The 16395-nt window shown below is 34.4% G+C and overlaps 2 protein-coding genes across 2 annotated transcripts in view; both read left to right on the top strand.

Annotated features, from left to right (window-relative positions):
- The window catches only part of LOC134651460 (acylphosphatase-2-like), a 199337-nt gene that overhangs the window by 149886 nt on the left and 33056 nt on the right, over positions 1 to 16395 (top strand). The gene's annotated exons all lie outside the window — the stretch shown is intronic.
- The window catches only part of LOC134651330 (transferrin), a 37559-nt gene that overhangs the window by 6341 nt on the left and 14823 nt on the right, over positions 1 to 16395 (top strand). Inside the window, exons 4-6 of the mRNA XM_063506402.1 lie at positions 13122 to 13240; positions 14612 to 14771; positions 16196 to 16353. Of these exons, the coding sequence (XP_063362472.1) occupies positions 13122 to 13240; positions 14612 to 14771; positions 16196 to 16353 (437 nt within the window). The remainder of the gene's footprint in view (positions 1 to 13121; positions 13241 to 14611; positions 14772 to 16195; positions 16354 to 16395) is intronic.

Raw genomic sequence — 16395 nt, forward strand, 5'->3', positions numbered from 1 at the left:
AGCTAATTCTATTGAAATCGCCTATAATTTATAATCTTTCAGCCGACATTGTTTAATCTAATAAATATTGAACGTTGCGATTAACATTATTGACACCAAACTCCTTTAAAAACTTTGTTAGAACTTTCAACCTCAGCTTTTATTGGAAAACGTTTAAACGATGTTAAGTCAGCTATACTATACCTCGTTACTGATAACTTTGCATAACTATTTACTTTAATTCTATAAAGCTGTGCATGGTAACGAATGATAGGTAGGTAAAAGATAGTTTATTCAAGTAGCCATATTACAATGCGATTATGAACGTCAAATAAAGCTACACCCGGCTCCAACCCTACACCTCTGCCTCGAGAAGATTTAAAATCCCCCTAAACACCTAAGTAAGTAATATGCAATGCACCTAACTACTTAAGTGAAGAATTACAAAAAATCCTTGTGATTAATTGGAATGTACGTGTGCTCAAAAATATCTGAACACGCACTTTAACGCCTTGACAATAGAGGTGTGGTGTGAGCAGATTTTTGTGAGCACCTTGCTCTGGCGACTGTACCGTCTGTACTCTGTACCTACTATACCTACCCGTACCTGTAACTGTTCGTATTTTAAATTTTACAATGGTTTCGATCTATGGTCAACTAATTTTCAACGGGCCTCTTGTTAAAGCGGTTCTCGCTCAACCATGCCAGTTGTGGTTTTTATTTCCCAAATAAATACAATACAATTCAAAGGCCTTTGCCCAGCAGTGGGAGAGTGGGACACTAAACAAAAAAAAAACAATTCAAATATTTTTTATTGCTCACCAATATGAAAACGAATATGACATACAAATTAAATACATAATTTAAACCATAGAGAAATATAAGTAAAGAAGAGTGGTAATTAGCTCCATACATCAGTGTTCTTACCAAAAGGCGAGTTATTTCGTAGTCGACATCTAACGTCAAGGTAGTGGAACTATCAGTACCGCTACTTGACACCAGATGGCATAAGTTCCGCTACTGACGAAAAATGTACTACTAAAACAATTTGCAACTAATATTATAAGCAGAAGGAGTTAAAAATATAGTTCCGTTTAATCCGGTTATAATATTAGCTAAAAATGTTTGCCGCTACATCGATTGTCAAAGCAGAACTGATAATGTCCGCTACTTGACGTTAGATGTAGTGTAGACTACGAAATGAGCGTTTTGGTAACAAAACTCTGATGTATGGAGTTACAACACTTTACTTATATTTCTCTATGCTTAAACTATGGTATTAGACAACAGGCGGACTAAACATTTTATGTATGATTTTATTCAATCTCACGCTATTCTTTGACAATATTGGCTGATACTGTACCTGTACCTACAATTCATTCCAACCAAAGCAATAGAAAAAAAACCGGCCAAGTGCGAGTCGGACTCGCCCATGAAGGGTTCCGTATTTAGGCGATTTAAGACGTATAAAAAAAAACTACTTACTAGATCTCGTTCAAACCAATTTTCGGTGGAAGTTTACATGGTAATGTACATCATATATTTTTTTTAGTTTTATCATTCTCTTATTTTTGAAGTTACGGGGGGGGGGACACACATTTTACCACTTTGGAAGTGTCTCTCGCGCAAACTATTCAGTTTAGAAAAAAATGATATTAGAAACCTCAATATCATTTTTGAAGACCTATCCATAGATACCCCACACGTATGGGTTTGATGAAAAAAATTTTTTGAGTTTCAGTTCGAAGTATGGGGAACCCCAAAAATTTATTGTTTTTTTTTTCTATTTTTGTGTGAAAATCTTAATGCGGTTCACAGAATACATCTACTTACCAAGTTTCAACAGTATAGTTCTTATAGTTTCGGAGAAAAGTGGCTGTGACATACGGACGGACAGACAGACGGACAGACAGACAGACAGACAGACAGACAGACAGACAGACAGACAGACAGACATGACGAATCTATAAGGGTTCCGTTTCCGTTTACGACCAACAAGATATCAATGCGATAATCGAACTGAGTAATTTCCGGGGCATTGTGTAACTTTCTCCATTCAAATGTCTGTGTCCACCCACCGCCCACCTAAAATCCAACGTTTGTGCCGTACCAGATCATTGCTATTTTATTGAAGTGAAAACTTCTTTAGCGGCGCTGGGCACTTTTTAAGGTGGGGAAAAAATTATAAACTCGAGACAGCGTAAGGCGATCACGTGACCGTAAGGGGCGTAAGGCGATCACGTGACCGTAAGCCCCATAAGGTAATTAGCTAAGGTAATAATTTAAATGGCATTTAAATCAATAAAGAAAAACTCAATGTTATTAAATAACATTGAGTTTTTCTTCAAATAATTTGACGTTGTCATGGCAGTATGTAAATAAATATGTCAATAAAAAAGTGTGATCTTGTTTGGGAATGATAATAATATATAATAAATAAATGGAATACCTCCGCTAAACGTATGTATCGTGTTACCGGGCGTCGGTAACATAGTGAGGTGAGTTTTCACTTCTATCGGCACTCCCGGAGTGCAACCGTTGTTGCTTGTTTTGAGCTGAAAGTTCACATACATAACTCGGGTGACAATGCAATATTATGGTACTACCATACGATCGCGATCGAGCAGAGGGCCTACCGCCAAAACCGAAATTCGCAAATTGCGGGGATCTTTCTCTTTTACTCTCATCAAGACGTAATGAGAGTGACAGAGAAAAATGCCCGCAATTGACGAACTTCGATTTTCGCGGTTATAGCCCTGTATCGATGGACACAAGAGGTGGCCATATTTCTCGGTAATACTCATCGAGAAATATGGCCACCGTTTGCCAGTTGCCCGTTAAAAGAAAAATAAAGTCAGCGATAAAAATTTGGATCAAAATAGAAATTTTTGACAAAAGTTACTTATTGCTTCGTCACACAGGCGCGTTTTCTGGGCGGGACGTGAGCGGGGCGCGCCGCTTTTATAAAACGCTCACGCCCCGCCCGGAAAAAGCGCCTGTGTGACGAAGCCTTTACCATTTCTATTTACTTACACCCATTTTACTAGGTCCATATTTCTACTTTTTTATTGGATAAGCCGAGCGACTTTTATTGAAAATAAATATGATAACTTTGTAAATAAGCTCAAGACTTACCTTTTAACCGAATGCCCATACACTCTGCAAGAGTTTATGGACAATTAATTAGTTTAATTTCCCTTATATACCTATATATAATATTATTATGTTGCCACGCCCTTGTAGGGTCCATGCTGTACCTAATCTAAGTTAACACCTGTAATACCATGGATTGCGATTAAATGATTATGATTATGATTATGATTTATCTATCGATTTATTCTTAGCATCCGTTTTGTCAACGTTGAATGCAACATTGCGCTGTTAGCGGCGGAACGAGTTTTCATCCATAACGAATGCCAACGGTGTGCGACAGCTGCATTCTATAGCTTTCTTTTATTGCTATTGGTTTTTCGATTACTATGGTTGTTGCTTTGTTGAACGTGATAGATAGAAATGGTTGGTTAATACAACTGGGGTGGAGTAAAATATATTATCTTAAAAAATGTAAAAATATAAAATACTTACCTACTTCGCTGAGTTATTATCACAGCAAGTAAACTCAAAATTTTAATTTAATTACCAGTCCGCCGGACGATATCGGCCTGTCAGTCAGAACAAAAATTTGACAGTTCCGAACAACCGTCCGGCGCGGTATCAGCGCGGTTCAGTGGGCCCCTTAACGTTTTTAGTGCCTTAGAGCTTACTGGCACTTAATTTCTTTATGCCAATTTCCACTATTAAACCACATTTTCCAAAAATCAAAACTCATTTCACTGATCTCTAATAAATAAAGTAATAATTGATAATGTTGTTGCCCTGATCTAAGACTTATTGGCAGGTGTGAAGAACATTTTCTACTTTATTACAAGATACTCAAGATAAGATAAAGATGCCTAACTTTATTTTATTTGGGTCGTATTTTTGATCACAACACAAAACCACAGCTTATAGTTATGGCACCTAATAAACATGAACAATAAACTCGTGGTAACGATAGCAACAAGGACCGGAAAACCCCTCTTTACGCTTAATCCTATCCATTCGGTAACCCAATCAATTCGGTTACCTTATCATTCGGTAACCCTATCATACTGTTACCTGATTGTAACGGTAAGCTTATTGAAACGGTAACCTTAACCGTTAACCGAGTTAATCTCAAAACCCCATCGCGTTAGGGTTTTTGTTAGGGGTTTTTAACCGGTTTTTATTCAGTTATGGTAACCTTTATTATCGGTTGCTTATTGGTTTGCTACATTCGTATTTAGTGATGTGCCGTCAATCAAATACTAAGAAAAATTGTTAATAATAAATTAACTACATATTTTATAATAGTTTATTTTGTTATTTTTGTCAATTTTCTTAATTTTGCTTATTTTAATGTTTTTGTTTATTTTACTTATTTTGTTTATTTTTTTATTTTGTTTATTTTACTTATTTCATTTATTTTATTTGTTATTAATTTTGTTAATTTTATTAATTTTATTTATTGTATTTATTGTATATATTGTATTTATTGTATTAATTTTAGTTTATTTACTTTATTTACTTTATTTACTTTATTTACTTTATTTACTTTATTTACTTTATTTACTTTATTTACTTTATTTACTTTATTTACTTTATTTACTTTATTTACTTTATTTACTTTATTTACTTTATTTACTTTATTTACTTTATTTACTTTATTTACTTTATTTACTTTATTTACTTTATTTACTTTATTTACTTTATTTATTTTATTTATTTTATTTATTTTATTTATTTTATTTATTTTATTTATTTTATTTATTTTATTTATTTTATTTATTTTATTTATTTTATTTATTTTATTTATTTTATTTATTTTATTTATTTTATTTATTTTATTTATTTTATTTATTTTATTTATTTTATTTATTTTATTTATTTTATTTATTTTATTTATTTTATTTATTTTATTTATTTTATTTATTTTATTTATTTTATTTATTTTATTTATTTTATTTATTTTATTTATTTTATTTATTTTATTTATTTTATTTATTTTATTTATTTTATTTATTTTATTTATTTTATTTATTTTATTTATTTTATTTATTTTATTTATTTTATTTATTTTATTTATTTTATTTATTTTATTTATTTTATTTATTTTATTTATTTTATTTATTTTATTTATTTTATTTATTTTATTTATTTTATTTATTTTATTTATTTTATTTATTTTATTTATTTTATTTATTTTATTTATTTTATTTATTTTATTTATTTTATTTATTTTATTTATTTTATTTATTTTATTAATTTTATTAATTTTGTTTATTAAACATGACCTAACCATTGTCCATTAATTTTTGTCATAAGCATTTATTTATTTAATTTTATTGTTAAACATTTTTTTTTACTCTATTAAATATTTAGAAGACCTGACATATTTTCCTTTAGGTATATAGTTAAATGATCCCAAGTTTTAATTCAGGCGTTCTGGGTTTCTGGCTTATATTGATATAGCTTGCATTTTTATACTACATACATTACTACTTAATTCCTTTTACTCTTTCGGGTTTAAAAAAATCCCGTGAATTGGAGAAGAAAGTTTTGTTGGAATGTAAAAAGCATACTAAGTCTCAAGTCTCAGAGTTGGACTAAAAATAACTTGAATAAGAACATACATTTTATTCTTATTCCAATCGATTTGAATAAGAATAATTCTTACACTCGTTATTTTAGAATAAAATAAAAGTTAATAAATCATGTCACTTTTATTTTATTAAATGAAAAATAAAAAACGGAATATTTATTCCAGGTGTAGGATTATTCTAAATAACGTTTTATTCAATTAGAATGTTAACTATAGATAGATAGTAAAATTAATGTTCGGTATTAAAACCTTCTCCGTTTAGTTATATTGATTTTATACATTTAAAACATTGACATATTAAAAGAGTGTGACTTTTCTATTTAGATTTGCACCAAAAACATGTATTCTTTATTAATAAATAAGAAACAACGATGATACGTGTTTAAATATACAATACATAATCCACTTCAATTTCACCCCTCTTTTCAATGGTCGGATTGATTTGAATTTTTTTTTAGCGTAAAAGATTTTATTGTGATAGATAGGTACATTTTTTGAAGTCTTCGAAACGGTGATGATAATTTTATAATGAAGCTACATATAAATTAAACTGCGAAATTATAATTATGATGGTTCAATGTATATTTCTTTGCGTATTAAGTATGTATGTATTTTGTTTATGATTCCTATCAGCCTTGAGGTCATACGTGTGCTATCTCTTTCACACCTACGGAAAGTGAATGAGATAGTAAATTACTGCAGGTAAGAAAAGAGTCCTACGCTTATCACTAGATTTGCAGAAAGTTGCAGGCGTGTTTCCACTTGAGACCGTCATTTATTACTCATTGGTAATAACAATAGGATTAAGTCGTGGCGTGGTGAATTCTTTGTCAGCATTTGCTAAACACGTGCGGCAAGCGTTGTGTCAAACGATATTAATATCTGTTAATTTCCGTCTAAATAATAAATGCAAATTTTAAATATCAGAAGAACTTTTAAAAACACCATAAGTCTTGGTAGTAACTCGGACACTGAAACCACATACTAAACATAATTCGAAAACAGAAAATAAACATGAGTATTTTCCCCATTTGTTCCTGCCCAACGTGACCGCCGCGATACATGAGGCGGGGACATATGGGAATGATTTAAATGAAGCGCCTATTCCCATCTGTGCCCGGCGGGGAGAAATAGGAATACACCATATCGAGCCATTCCTTATCCTACCTTTAAAAACATCTTTCTTAGGGTTCCGTACCCAAAGGGTATAAACGGGACCCTATTACTAAGACTCCGCTGTCCATCTGTCTGTCACCAGGCTGTATCTCATGAACCATGATAGCTAGGCAGTTGAAATTTTCACAAATAATGAATTTCTATTGTTGCTATTACAACAAATACTAAAAACAGCATATAATAAATATCTAAGTGGGGCTCCCATACAACAAACGTTATTTTTTTGTTGGTTTTTGCGTAATGGTGCGGAACCCTTCCTGCGCTAGTCAGACTCGCACATGGCCGGTTTTTTTTATTCATAGCAGCTGAATTGTACCTGATGATTTAGATCACATTAAAAGAAATACGGGTATCGTCCAATACCAAGACTATGCGGCAGTAAATTAAATTTGTAAGATTTTATTGCATAAAATCAGGTATAAATTAGACAAGAAACATAGTAGTTTCTTGTCTAATTTACTTCTATCTATACGTAACGCCTATACGGCACCCAGACTGCATGTTTAATCTAGGAATATTATTTAGAATATAAAATCATGATCTTGGGGCACGGCAGTGCCCCCGCCAAGTCGAGCGCGAAGCAAACACTGCCGTACCATCCTTTACTGGAACCATTTCGCCGCATTTTCAGGCCCCTATTTGAGAACCTCTGGATAAGACCAGAACGCAGAAATTTTCGTCATCCAGTAAGTTATAATCACATACTTAAAATCCAATTTCAAGTCTGTAGGTCATTTAGTTCCGAAGTTAAGCGAAAGCAAAGTTTCGCATTTATGACACTCATTCACTCATGATCATCAGAATAGAACTAGTACTTCCCATAAACTCAGAGAGCTGAAATTTGGTACAGAGTTAGGGTTTAATGGCCACATAAAGGGTACACCTAAAAATATTGCAATATCACTCACGTTTTAAAGATCTAAGAACTGCATAAGTAAGTTTGTAATCCCATATAAATATATGATATTACAAATTTACTGTTGCAGTTCAAAAATGAAGATATATTTAGTTATGATATGTGTATACATAGTATGGGTATGAGTACCCGAAAAGAAGGACTGCCTACAAAAAGAGATGAGATCCCTTAAAAAAACATTACATGTAAAAAGGTGCAAGTCTCGCAACGCTTTTACTACAAAAAAGTTTTGAGATGTAATGTGAAACCAAGTCGGTTATTTCAATCAGTGCCAGGGGGTATTAAAACCGTATCAATAAGATATCTTTAATTTGTAATACATATAATGACTTGGCAATCGCACATAATGCTTTACTCGTACCGTACTCGTAAATATGTGTAATGCTCAAACTGCAATTAGCGCTAGCGTTATGTTCAATTAGAATTATTTTAATAGGTGACGATGATCCTTTTGCCATTATGCAGCCGTGCGATGGCCAAGTCATTATACGTATTACAAATTAAAGATATCTTATTGATACGGTTTTAACACCCCCTGGCACTGATTAAAATAACCGACTTGGTTTCACATTACATCTCAAAACTTTTTTGTAGTAAAAGCGTTGCGAGACTTGCACCTTTTTACATGTAATGTTTTTGATGGGATTACATTTATTTGATTAAGAATTATTCTTATTAAATTTTTTCACATACTAATTATTTCCGATCAAATTTATTTAAATAATTTTGACGGGAATAAAATCAACATGATTTTATTCTTAGGAATTCTTATTTAAATAATGATTTTATTCTTGAATGACCAACACTGCTTACTAAGTATGTATGTATCTATTTAATTTAAACAAAACTATTTCACCTAGCAATGTTATAGATACCCAATAAATATAATGAATTCTGGTATTAATGAAAGATTTGAAGTATTAAAATAAGTTTATTTATCACTGCTATAGATATATATTTTCTGATCGCTGCATTAAGCGGTACAAGGTAAATTACGGCTTTTAGCTCATACAAACTCACCGCACATGAAAACATTTTAAACTAAAGTCTATTTTTTTATTCGGTAGACTAAAATGACATTTCATAGTATGAATGAACATCATGTGTCATTTCATTTCATACTGTGAAATGTCATTTTAGTCTACCGGATAAAGAATAGACTTTAATTGCTTATTATAAAATAAGCTCGTAATAACTAGTACATATGTCATTTGTTAACAATGGTAAAATATCTACCACAATCCACTAGCGCATGTATCTTTATCACAAAGTGATTTTTTTTAATCACTCTATCTCTATTCTCTGGAATCTAAAGATAAATTATACCTAACTATGTACCAGTAAAATTACTAGTTAGGTAAAAAATTTTCTTTAAATCAGTCTTTAATCTGTAGGTACATACCAAGTGTGAACCCGAAAATAAAAATAATAATCTAAGTAGCATAAAATATAACTATGTAAATAATAGCAGATATTACTAGGATAGGATGTTGTTTACTTGCAACCCCTTTTCTAAACATTTCTAAACTAGAATTGCTCCGAAACACAACAATAGGAACACACAGGTATAAAGATAAACAAAGGAATAACCACGCTGCCTGCGGCTGTCGCTCCAAAATAATACTGTAATCGCTCACTTATGTTTTCAACTTTAGCTTAAGGACTCAAAGTGCAATATTGTTTGAATTGACAATAAGCGAAGTTACCGGCAAAAAAACTTGTTTGTGCTGGAGGCTTCATAGACCGCCCATGCCAACCACGGTTATTCAATAATGAGTTGAATTTAAGTCTGCGTAAAGATTACAATCGTTTGAACTGGTTCAAAACCTTATTATGAGGTAACAGAATCGACTGGGTTTTTATTTCGGTTACCGGTAACAGGGGTTAACTCGATCTGATACGGTTACCGAATCAAAGTGTTACCTTATCAGACGGTTACCGTTATGGTAGGGGTTTTTATAACCACTTCTAAAATAACCCTATGAAAAACCCCGGTTAAGGTAACCGGTTCCGGTCCCTGGATAGCAATAAACAGTCAAAGATGCCATCTGTTCGTATCTTTGATAGCATTGTCTCTTTGGGATATATTGTAGTATAGTTTTTACCACATTTATTGGCACGTAGCTCTTTAAGTATGTAGGTATATAGGTACCAAAGAATATGATACATGCCTACACAGTTATTCATAACGTTATTTCTGTAAAAATAATCTTCGCGGTATTCGTAAGCGTTTCATGAAGCGGACAATTGGTGGTATTGAATAGTAGGTGACTACTACTACAACTACCTATATTCTACAACTACCTATTCCAGAGGTTGTTTAACAATCGTTTAACTTTCATTGCACCGAGCCACGACACTCGAATCCAATCTAACTTCAGAAGCAAGAAACCAATTTTGAAATGGCTCGAAAGCACCCAATGCCATGCAAACACAGAATGAAAACCCGTAAAAGATTACGTGATCCAGTCTAGTCCAACGGTCATTAGCATGTCACCTTATGTCTTCGGAATAAGGTATGAATTTGTGTACATTTTAATGGTTGTTACTGCTCGTTTGGCTTGACGCGTCCACACAATGGACAAAGGCTTTTTAGAGATTGTTTTCGTAATGAGAGAGCCTTAATCATTTGAGTAATGGGCGCGTAGGTAACGTTTCGTTGCCGGAAATATTGCCAATAACATGTCACAGTCTCACAGTAAACCCAAGCATAGAGTAATATAGTAAGACAAGAGTGCTCACTCCATACATCAGTTCAGACTATTAATTTCAGTGTCTACATCTAGCACCGAGTAGCGGAACTATCAGTACTGCTACTTGACAATAGATGTAGCACCGACTGGAAAGTCTTATCTCAACAGCATAAGACTTTCCGGTCGGTGCTACATCTATTGTCAAGTAGCAGTACTGATAGTTCCGCTACTCGATGCTAGATGCTAATAGTCTTTTTGGTACTAAAACGGATCTATTAAAAATTAAAAAAAAAAAAAATCATTTATTTCAAGCTATTTGGCTCATATTTTTACATTATTTACATTTTGATAATTACAAATGACATTAAAATATATTCTAATAAAATTAACATTAAGTACAATTTAAAATTTACAAATAATATTAAATAATATATAATAATAACACACACAACACAAACAATACACACAAAACTTAGGCTACACGTGTAGGCTACACCTGTCCTTACATGCCTGTTGCAACAGTGCGTGATGTAAGGACAGTCAAGACGATCTGCGATCGTCGCCAGGACAGTGTTGGCGCTGGCCCGCACGCGCCGCACCAGCGCAGCGGCGCGCACGCGCATGGTGGCGTGGAAACAGGCCGTGTGGGCCCACGCAAACATGCGCTATGGAGTGAGCACTCTATGTATTTTTTCTCTATGACCTAAGTTACATTAGCCCTATTGATAGGTATACCCAATACCCATAAATATTCAATTTTTTCTCCCATGTCATCAGGTATAATTTATTTTTACAGGTGTAATATGATGCTTTAGATTTCGTTTAATAAGCAATAAATGATGATTTCTGTTGCACTAAGTACATGTTTTATTTTTATTAAAACCCACATTTTTCTTTTAAAAAGTAGGGAACTGGTTTGTTGAGGGATTGGCATTGTATCAAATATGATACATATGATTTTCCGAAACTGGGAAAACCTGTTTTTTTTTTCTTATTTTTTTAGTCTAGTATGCTCAATAGGTGAGCAAATTCTAAATAAAATATATATTTAAGATATTTTGAACCTTGCCAAGATAAGGGTTAAGGATTTTCATTAAGGAAATGAGAGCCTTGTTAGAATGTCCGCGGATCTCAATATACATTAAAAGATCTGATTATTAATATAAATTGTCCCGAAGGATTTCTACCCCCGAATGTTAATCTATTTTTAACGACATTAAAACGCTTTCTGGCTTAATTAAATATGGCCGTTTTTTAGGCGGTGACGTTTATTGGCCAACTTTCTGTTTAATGACGCTTTAAGATGTCATAAAATTTAAGGAGACCATGTAACCAATGTCGCAACATACATTTACGCCTGATATAAGGCCTGTGCACACGGGACCGGGATGCGCGTTGTACAGTCGCCATCAGATATATCGGAGCGGCCGACGTGCTCAAAAATATCTGAACACTATTCTAACGCCTTGACAATACAGGCGTGTTCAGATATTTGTAAGCGCCTTGGTCGCTCCGATATTAATGATGGCGACTGTAATATACAGATTCTTATAATAATTAAAAATTCGATTCTGGGCTGGACATATTGGATGCAGCTGTGTACTGTGGGGCTACCGCGAAAACCGAAATTCGCAAATTGCGGGGATGTTTCTCTTTTACTCCAATCGCCTTTGGAGTATTTAGAGATTTTAGAGTGACAGAAAAATGCCTTCAATTTGCGAACTTCGATTTTCGCGGTTATAGCCGGTAGTCTTAAACTTTCGAAGCACCCGAGGCACATACGCAATTGGAATCATGCACACCTCTGCATATCTTTCACCCCGTTTGTTCATGGTAATGGTCTGAAATTGCCATTTTGAAACTTCAACTTTATTACCACGCTTTAGAATAGTAAATTGCTCAGCAAGATAGCCTGATGAACATTGCTGTCTAAACCTATTTAATTCACGTCGGGCCAAATTTTCATTCATGAATGTTCAATTGCGGTCCGGAACGTATGGCCCGGGCAGATACCGTGAATATTATCATAAGCTTGCTAAATCATAACTGAGGCCGATTTGGATTGCAAATCGATGTTGATGTTGATTTTATTTTGATATCACTTGCATCGTGCTTGCATCGCATCACATTGATGCGAGCAAGATGACTAATACCTACTTTGAATAATATAAGTATTTACATTCAAAGACTGAGACAGAATGTGCGACCAAACCAATGACCAATTGAGGTCATTTTATGAACTAAACAAAACTTATATTCTTCAAATGTGGAAAAAATAAATGAAATAACTTCTGAAAATTCGTTAATTTCCGTAAAAGAGTGAAATGGAAAATATGACGTGTATAATGAGTTAATGACACTCCCTCGCTTAGTTATGTTCAATTAAAAATTAAAAAATCCCTACCCACAAAATTGCCCTAGGTACCTACATAATTTTGGAAAAGTGCTGATACTCATTAAACTGTTGGATCGATTCTTATCAAACATAGCTACTTAATAAGAACAAGGAAATTCGTAATGACTGAAAAAAAACTGCATGGAAATCGGTCCATCTGTTTGAGAGCTACGATGCCACACACAGACGGACATTGGCGTCAAATTTATAACTAACCATCATGCGTCGGGGGTTATGAAATAAATATCTAAATAGTATATTAACCATTGCTTATTTTTGCAGCGGAGTTCCGTTACCAAGCCGTCATCGTTGTCCACAAAGACTTGCCCATCAACTCCCTCGACCAGCTGAAGGGGCTGAAATCTTGCCACACGGGGGTCAACAGGAACGTCGGCTATAAGGTAAAATAAACTTAACTTACTGTTTAAAATTGTCCAACCTTAGCAGCTGCAACTGTTCGGAGTCGGACCTCACCCTAAAAATTCTGACACCCGTAAAGTTTGGAAAGCACGCGGTGCTTCTATGGAAAGCACCACGTGATCACTGATCAGCCGTCGTAGAACACGACATATGTAATTATGTATGTCGGACGCCCCGGCCCGGTCATCCTTAACTCGTCATCGTCACCATTTATTGTAGGAACCTTTTAAGGTTCCGTATCTGTAAATGTAAAAGTATGTCAACAAGAATTGAAACCAATACCAACACCAACACTACAATAGCATAGCCTCCTAAGGCCCAAGGTCCTACCCATAGTACTTATTAACTTTGTTATTCAGACCCAGCTCCTTCAACAATTGTGTAAGTAGTCGTAGCGTACCACGGTCCTACCAGTAGGACTCAATAGAAAACCCATCATTTTGTTTTTAAATTACGCGCTTATCGAAATTGGCTTCTAAAGGACTGTTTTGTTTTGTCTGTGAGCCCTTTAACAAGTTCGCAAAAAAAAAACAAAGTGCTGTAGTAGGTGCTGTATAAATACAATAAGATTAAAAAAAGTCTTCTAATTACTTGGGTCTGAATGAGTAAAAAACAATAGTACTACTGGTAGGACTACGGGCCGTACTGACTACATACTCAATTTTTCGTTGGGCCTTAGGAGGATAGAGAAAAAAAGCATAGGAGAAAAAAATACATAGATTGCTCACTCCATCTGCATACATCAGTTTGGGTACCAAAAATACTATTAATTTCAGTGTCTACATCTAGCATCGAGTAGCGGAACTATCAGTACTGCTACTTGACAATAGATGTAGCACCGACCGGAAAGTCTTATGTTGTCTTACTATATTTCTCTATGACAATAGTATCAATTCCTCAGACAACTGGCTTCAGAAATGCAGCGCGAAAAGCAATAAAGTGTTTCGTTTCACGAAGAAAAATGCTTTATCCTCGCTGATTGTAATTTAATCAACGATCGAACGGCACCGACGGCTGAAGACAAGTACTTAGTACTTATTAACGGAATAGAACGCTTTGTCAGAGTTCAAAAACCATTCGTCATTCGGTTTATTGCAAATGTGCTGACTGGGTGATATAATCGGCGCTTTTGTAACAGAAGCAATAGATCTAATGAAAAATGTTTGCTTCGTCATTCGATCGGATTTTATGGATTATTTCGTGAAAAACATTTGAACTAGATAGGCAACCCTTCTCAACCTGTTGGGGCAAAAATCACATGCTGACATTCCTCAAGTTAATTGGCAATAAAGGAGAACATAGTTCTAATACAGAATAATTTTCGTATTAGTAACGTAGGCATCCTTCCACAGATTCCACTAACCATGCTAATGAAGCGCAGCGTCTTCCCCAAGATGAACGACATGCACTTCTCCCCTAAAGAGAATGAGCTTCGTGCCTTTTCCAGCTTCTTCACCAAGTCCTGTATCGTCGGGAAGTGGTCACCGGATCAGAAGACCAACTCTGCTTGGAGTAAGTAGTGTCCAATGTCACTCAATACCTGATAATTAACGCAGCATCTAACCCAAAACGTGAACGGTAAATTTCTCCGCGAAGGCGATTGCCTGCTGCCTTTATTTTATTCTCTGTTAAGGAGCTATGAGGCACCTATTCTAACTCAACCGCTACATCTTTCCTGGGCATTCTCGAAGTCCACTTTAATACCGATCGTATTTTAGTACCATACTTATCGATCCTCTTTGATAAATGTTTATTAATTTAATCACCTCTACTTATAGGTAACCAAAAATATAATTAAAAATAAGTTAGATAAAAACATACTATAGCTAGTTACCTACTATAAAATAAACACTTTACGAGCTGCACTCAAAAATGTATAAGAATAGTGAACATTACATTCCGTTTGTACTTACCAAGTATAACTTATCACGGACGATATAGGTCCCAGGCGGATAATAAGCGTTTTAGTACCTACAGCTATAACGCCTAACCACAACCTTATACGTAACTTAAGCCTGTCTAAAAATAGCGGCAGGTAATCCTTAGTTCCGGCCGTATATCCCGGAATTCCCGGAGTAAACTTTATGGGCGTCTGGGGCATGATTCTGCGTAGCCTCATTACGGTGTGATCTCGCTAGGCATATTAAACTGAAGTAACCTTTAATACAGGATGTTTTTCAACCTTTAGCGAGATGATAATGTAGGTAGATCATATTGAACGATGTCACTGGGAAGATCATCAACAATAAAATTGTTTGTCATAATTAATTACGGCTGGAAAGTTACCAAAATTGATTCTACAAGGGCTTTCGGAATCTTGTAAGGAAATAGCTATTTTCCGTTTCTAAATAGAAATTATTAAGAACACAACGTTGTAGTTTCCAACTTTTAGGAAATTTTCTGCAACTTAACAATAACAATAACAATATTTTTATTCATAATAAAAGTTTAGCAGGAACGTTACAGTGAGCCCCGCACTAGGCATGGCCTGTATCGCGGGGGTCATGATCATTACGAGTTACCAGAAATAAAATTTATAATTATACTAAACATAAGAATAGGAATTATTTAGGAAAGAGAGAGGAGTGTGTACTTGTATATGTTGTCTTAATAACTTAAGATTTGATTTGATTTCTTTTCGGGAAATGTTTATCGAGAACTATACTTGTAATATGGTATGGCTAAGGGTTGAAGCGCACCTTTTATGTGCCTAGCGCGTGCTTTTACTGAAATGCAATGGGAAATAATACGTGACAACCCATGTAAAGAAGAGTCAGTGTCGAAGCGAAAAAATAAAAAGTCAGTGATAATGCTGTGGCTCCCTGTACTCTGCAACCACAACTCCTAACAACTGATTGTATAATCTGTAGGGAAAATCCTTTTTCAAAAGCGAAAGTTGCGACGTACACTTTGCTAAGTATCCTTTATTGTTACAGAGGCCCAATACAGCCAGCTATGTGCGTTATGCGAACACCCGGAAATCTGCGATTATCCTGACAACTTCAGTGGATATGAGGGAGCTTTACGGTGCTTGGCACACAATGGTGGACAGGTGGCTTTTACCAAGGTCATATACGTGCGGAAATTCTTCGGGGTAAGTGAACAAATTACTATGAATCTAGCCTTGTCTAACATG

This window comes from Cydia amplana, chromosome 10 (assembly GCF_948474715.1).
Source record: "Cydia amplana chromosome 10, ilCydAmpl1.1, whole genome shotgun sequence".
In the NCBI taxonomy this organism is placed as follows: domain Eukaryota; kingdom Metazoa; phylum Arthropoda; class Insecta; order Lepidoptera; family Tortricidae; genus Cydia; species Cydia amplana.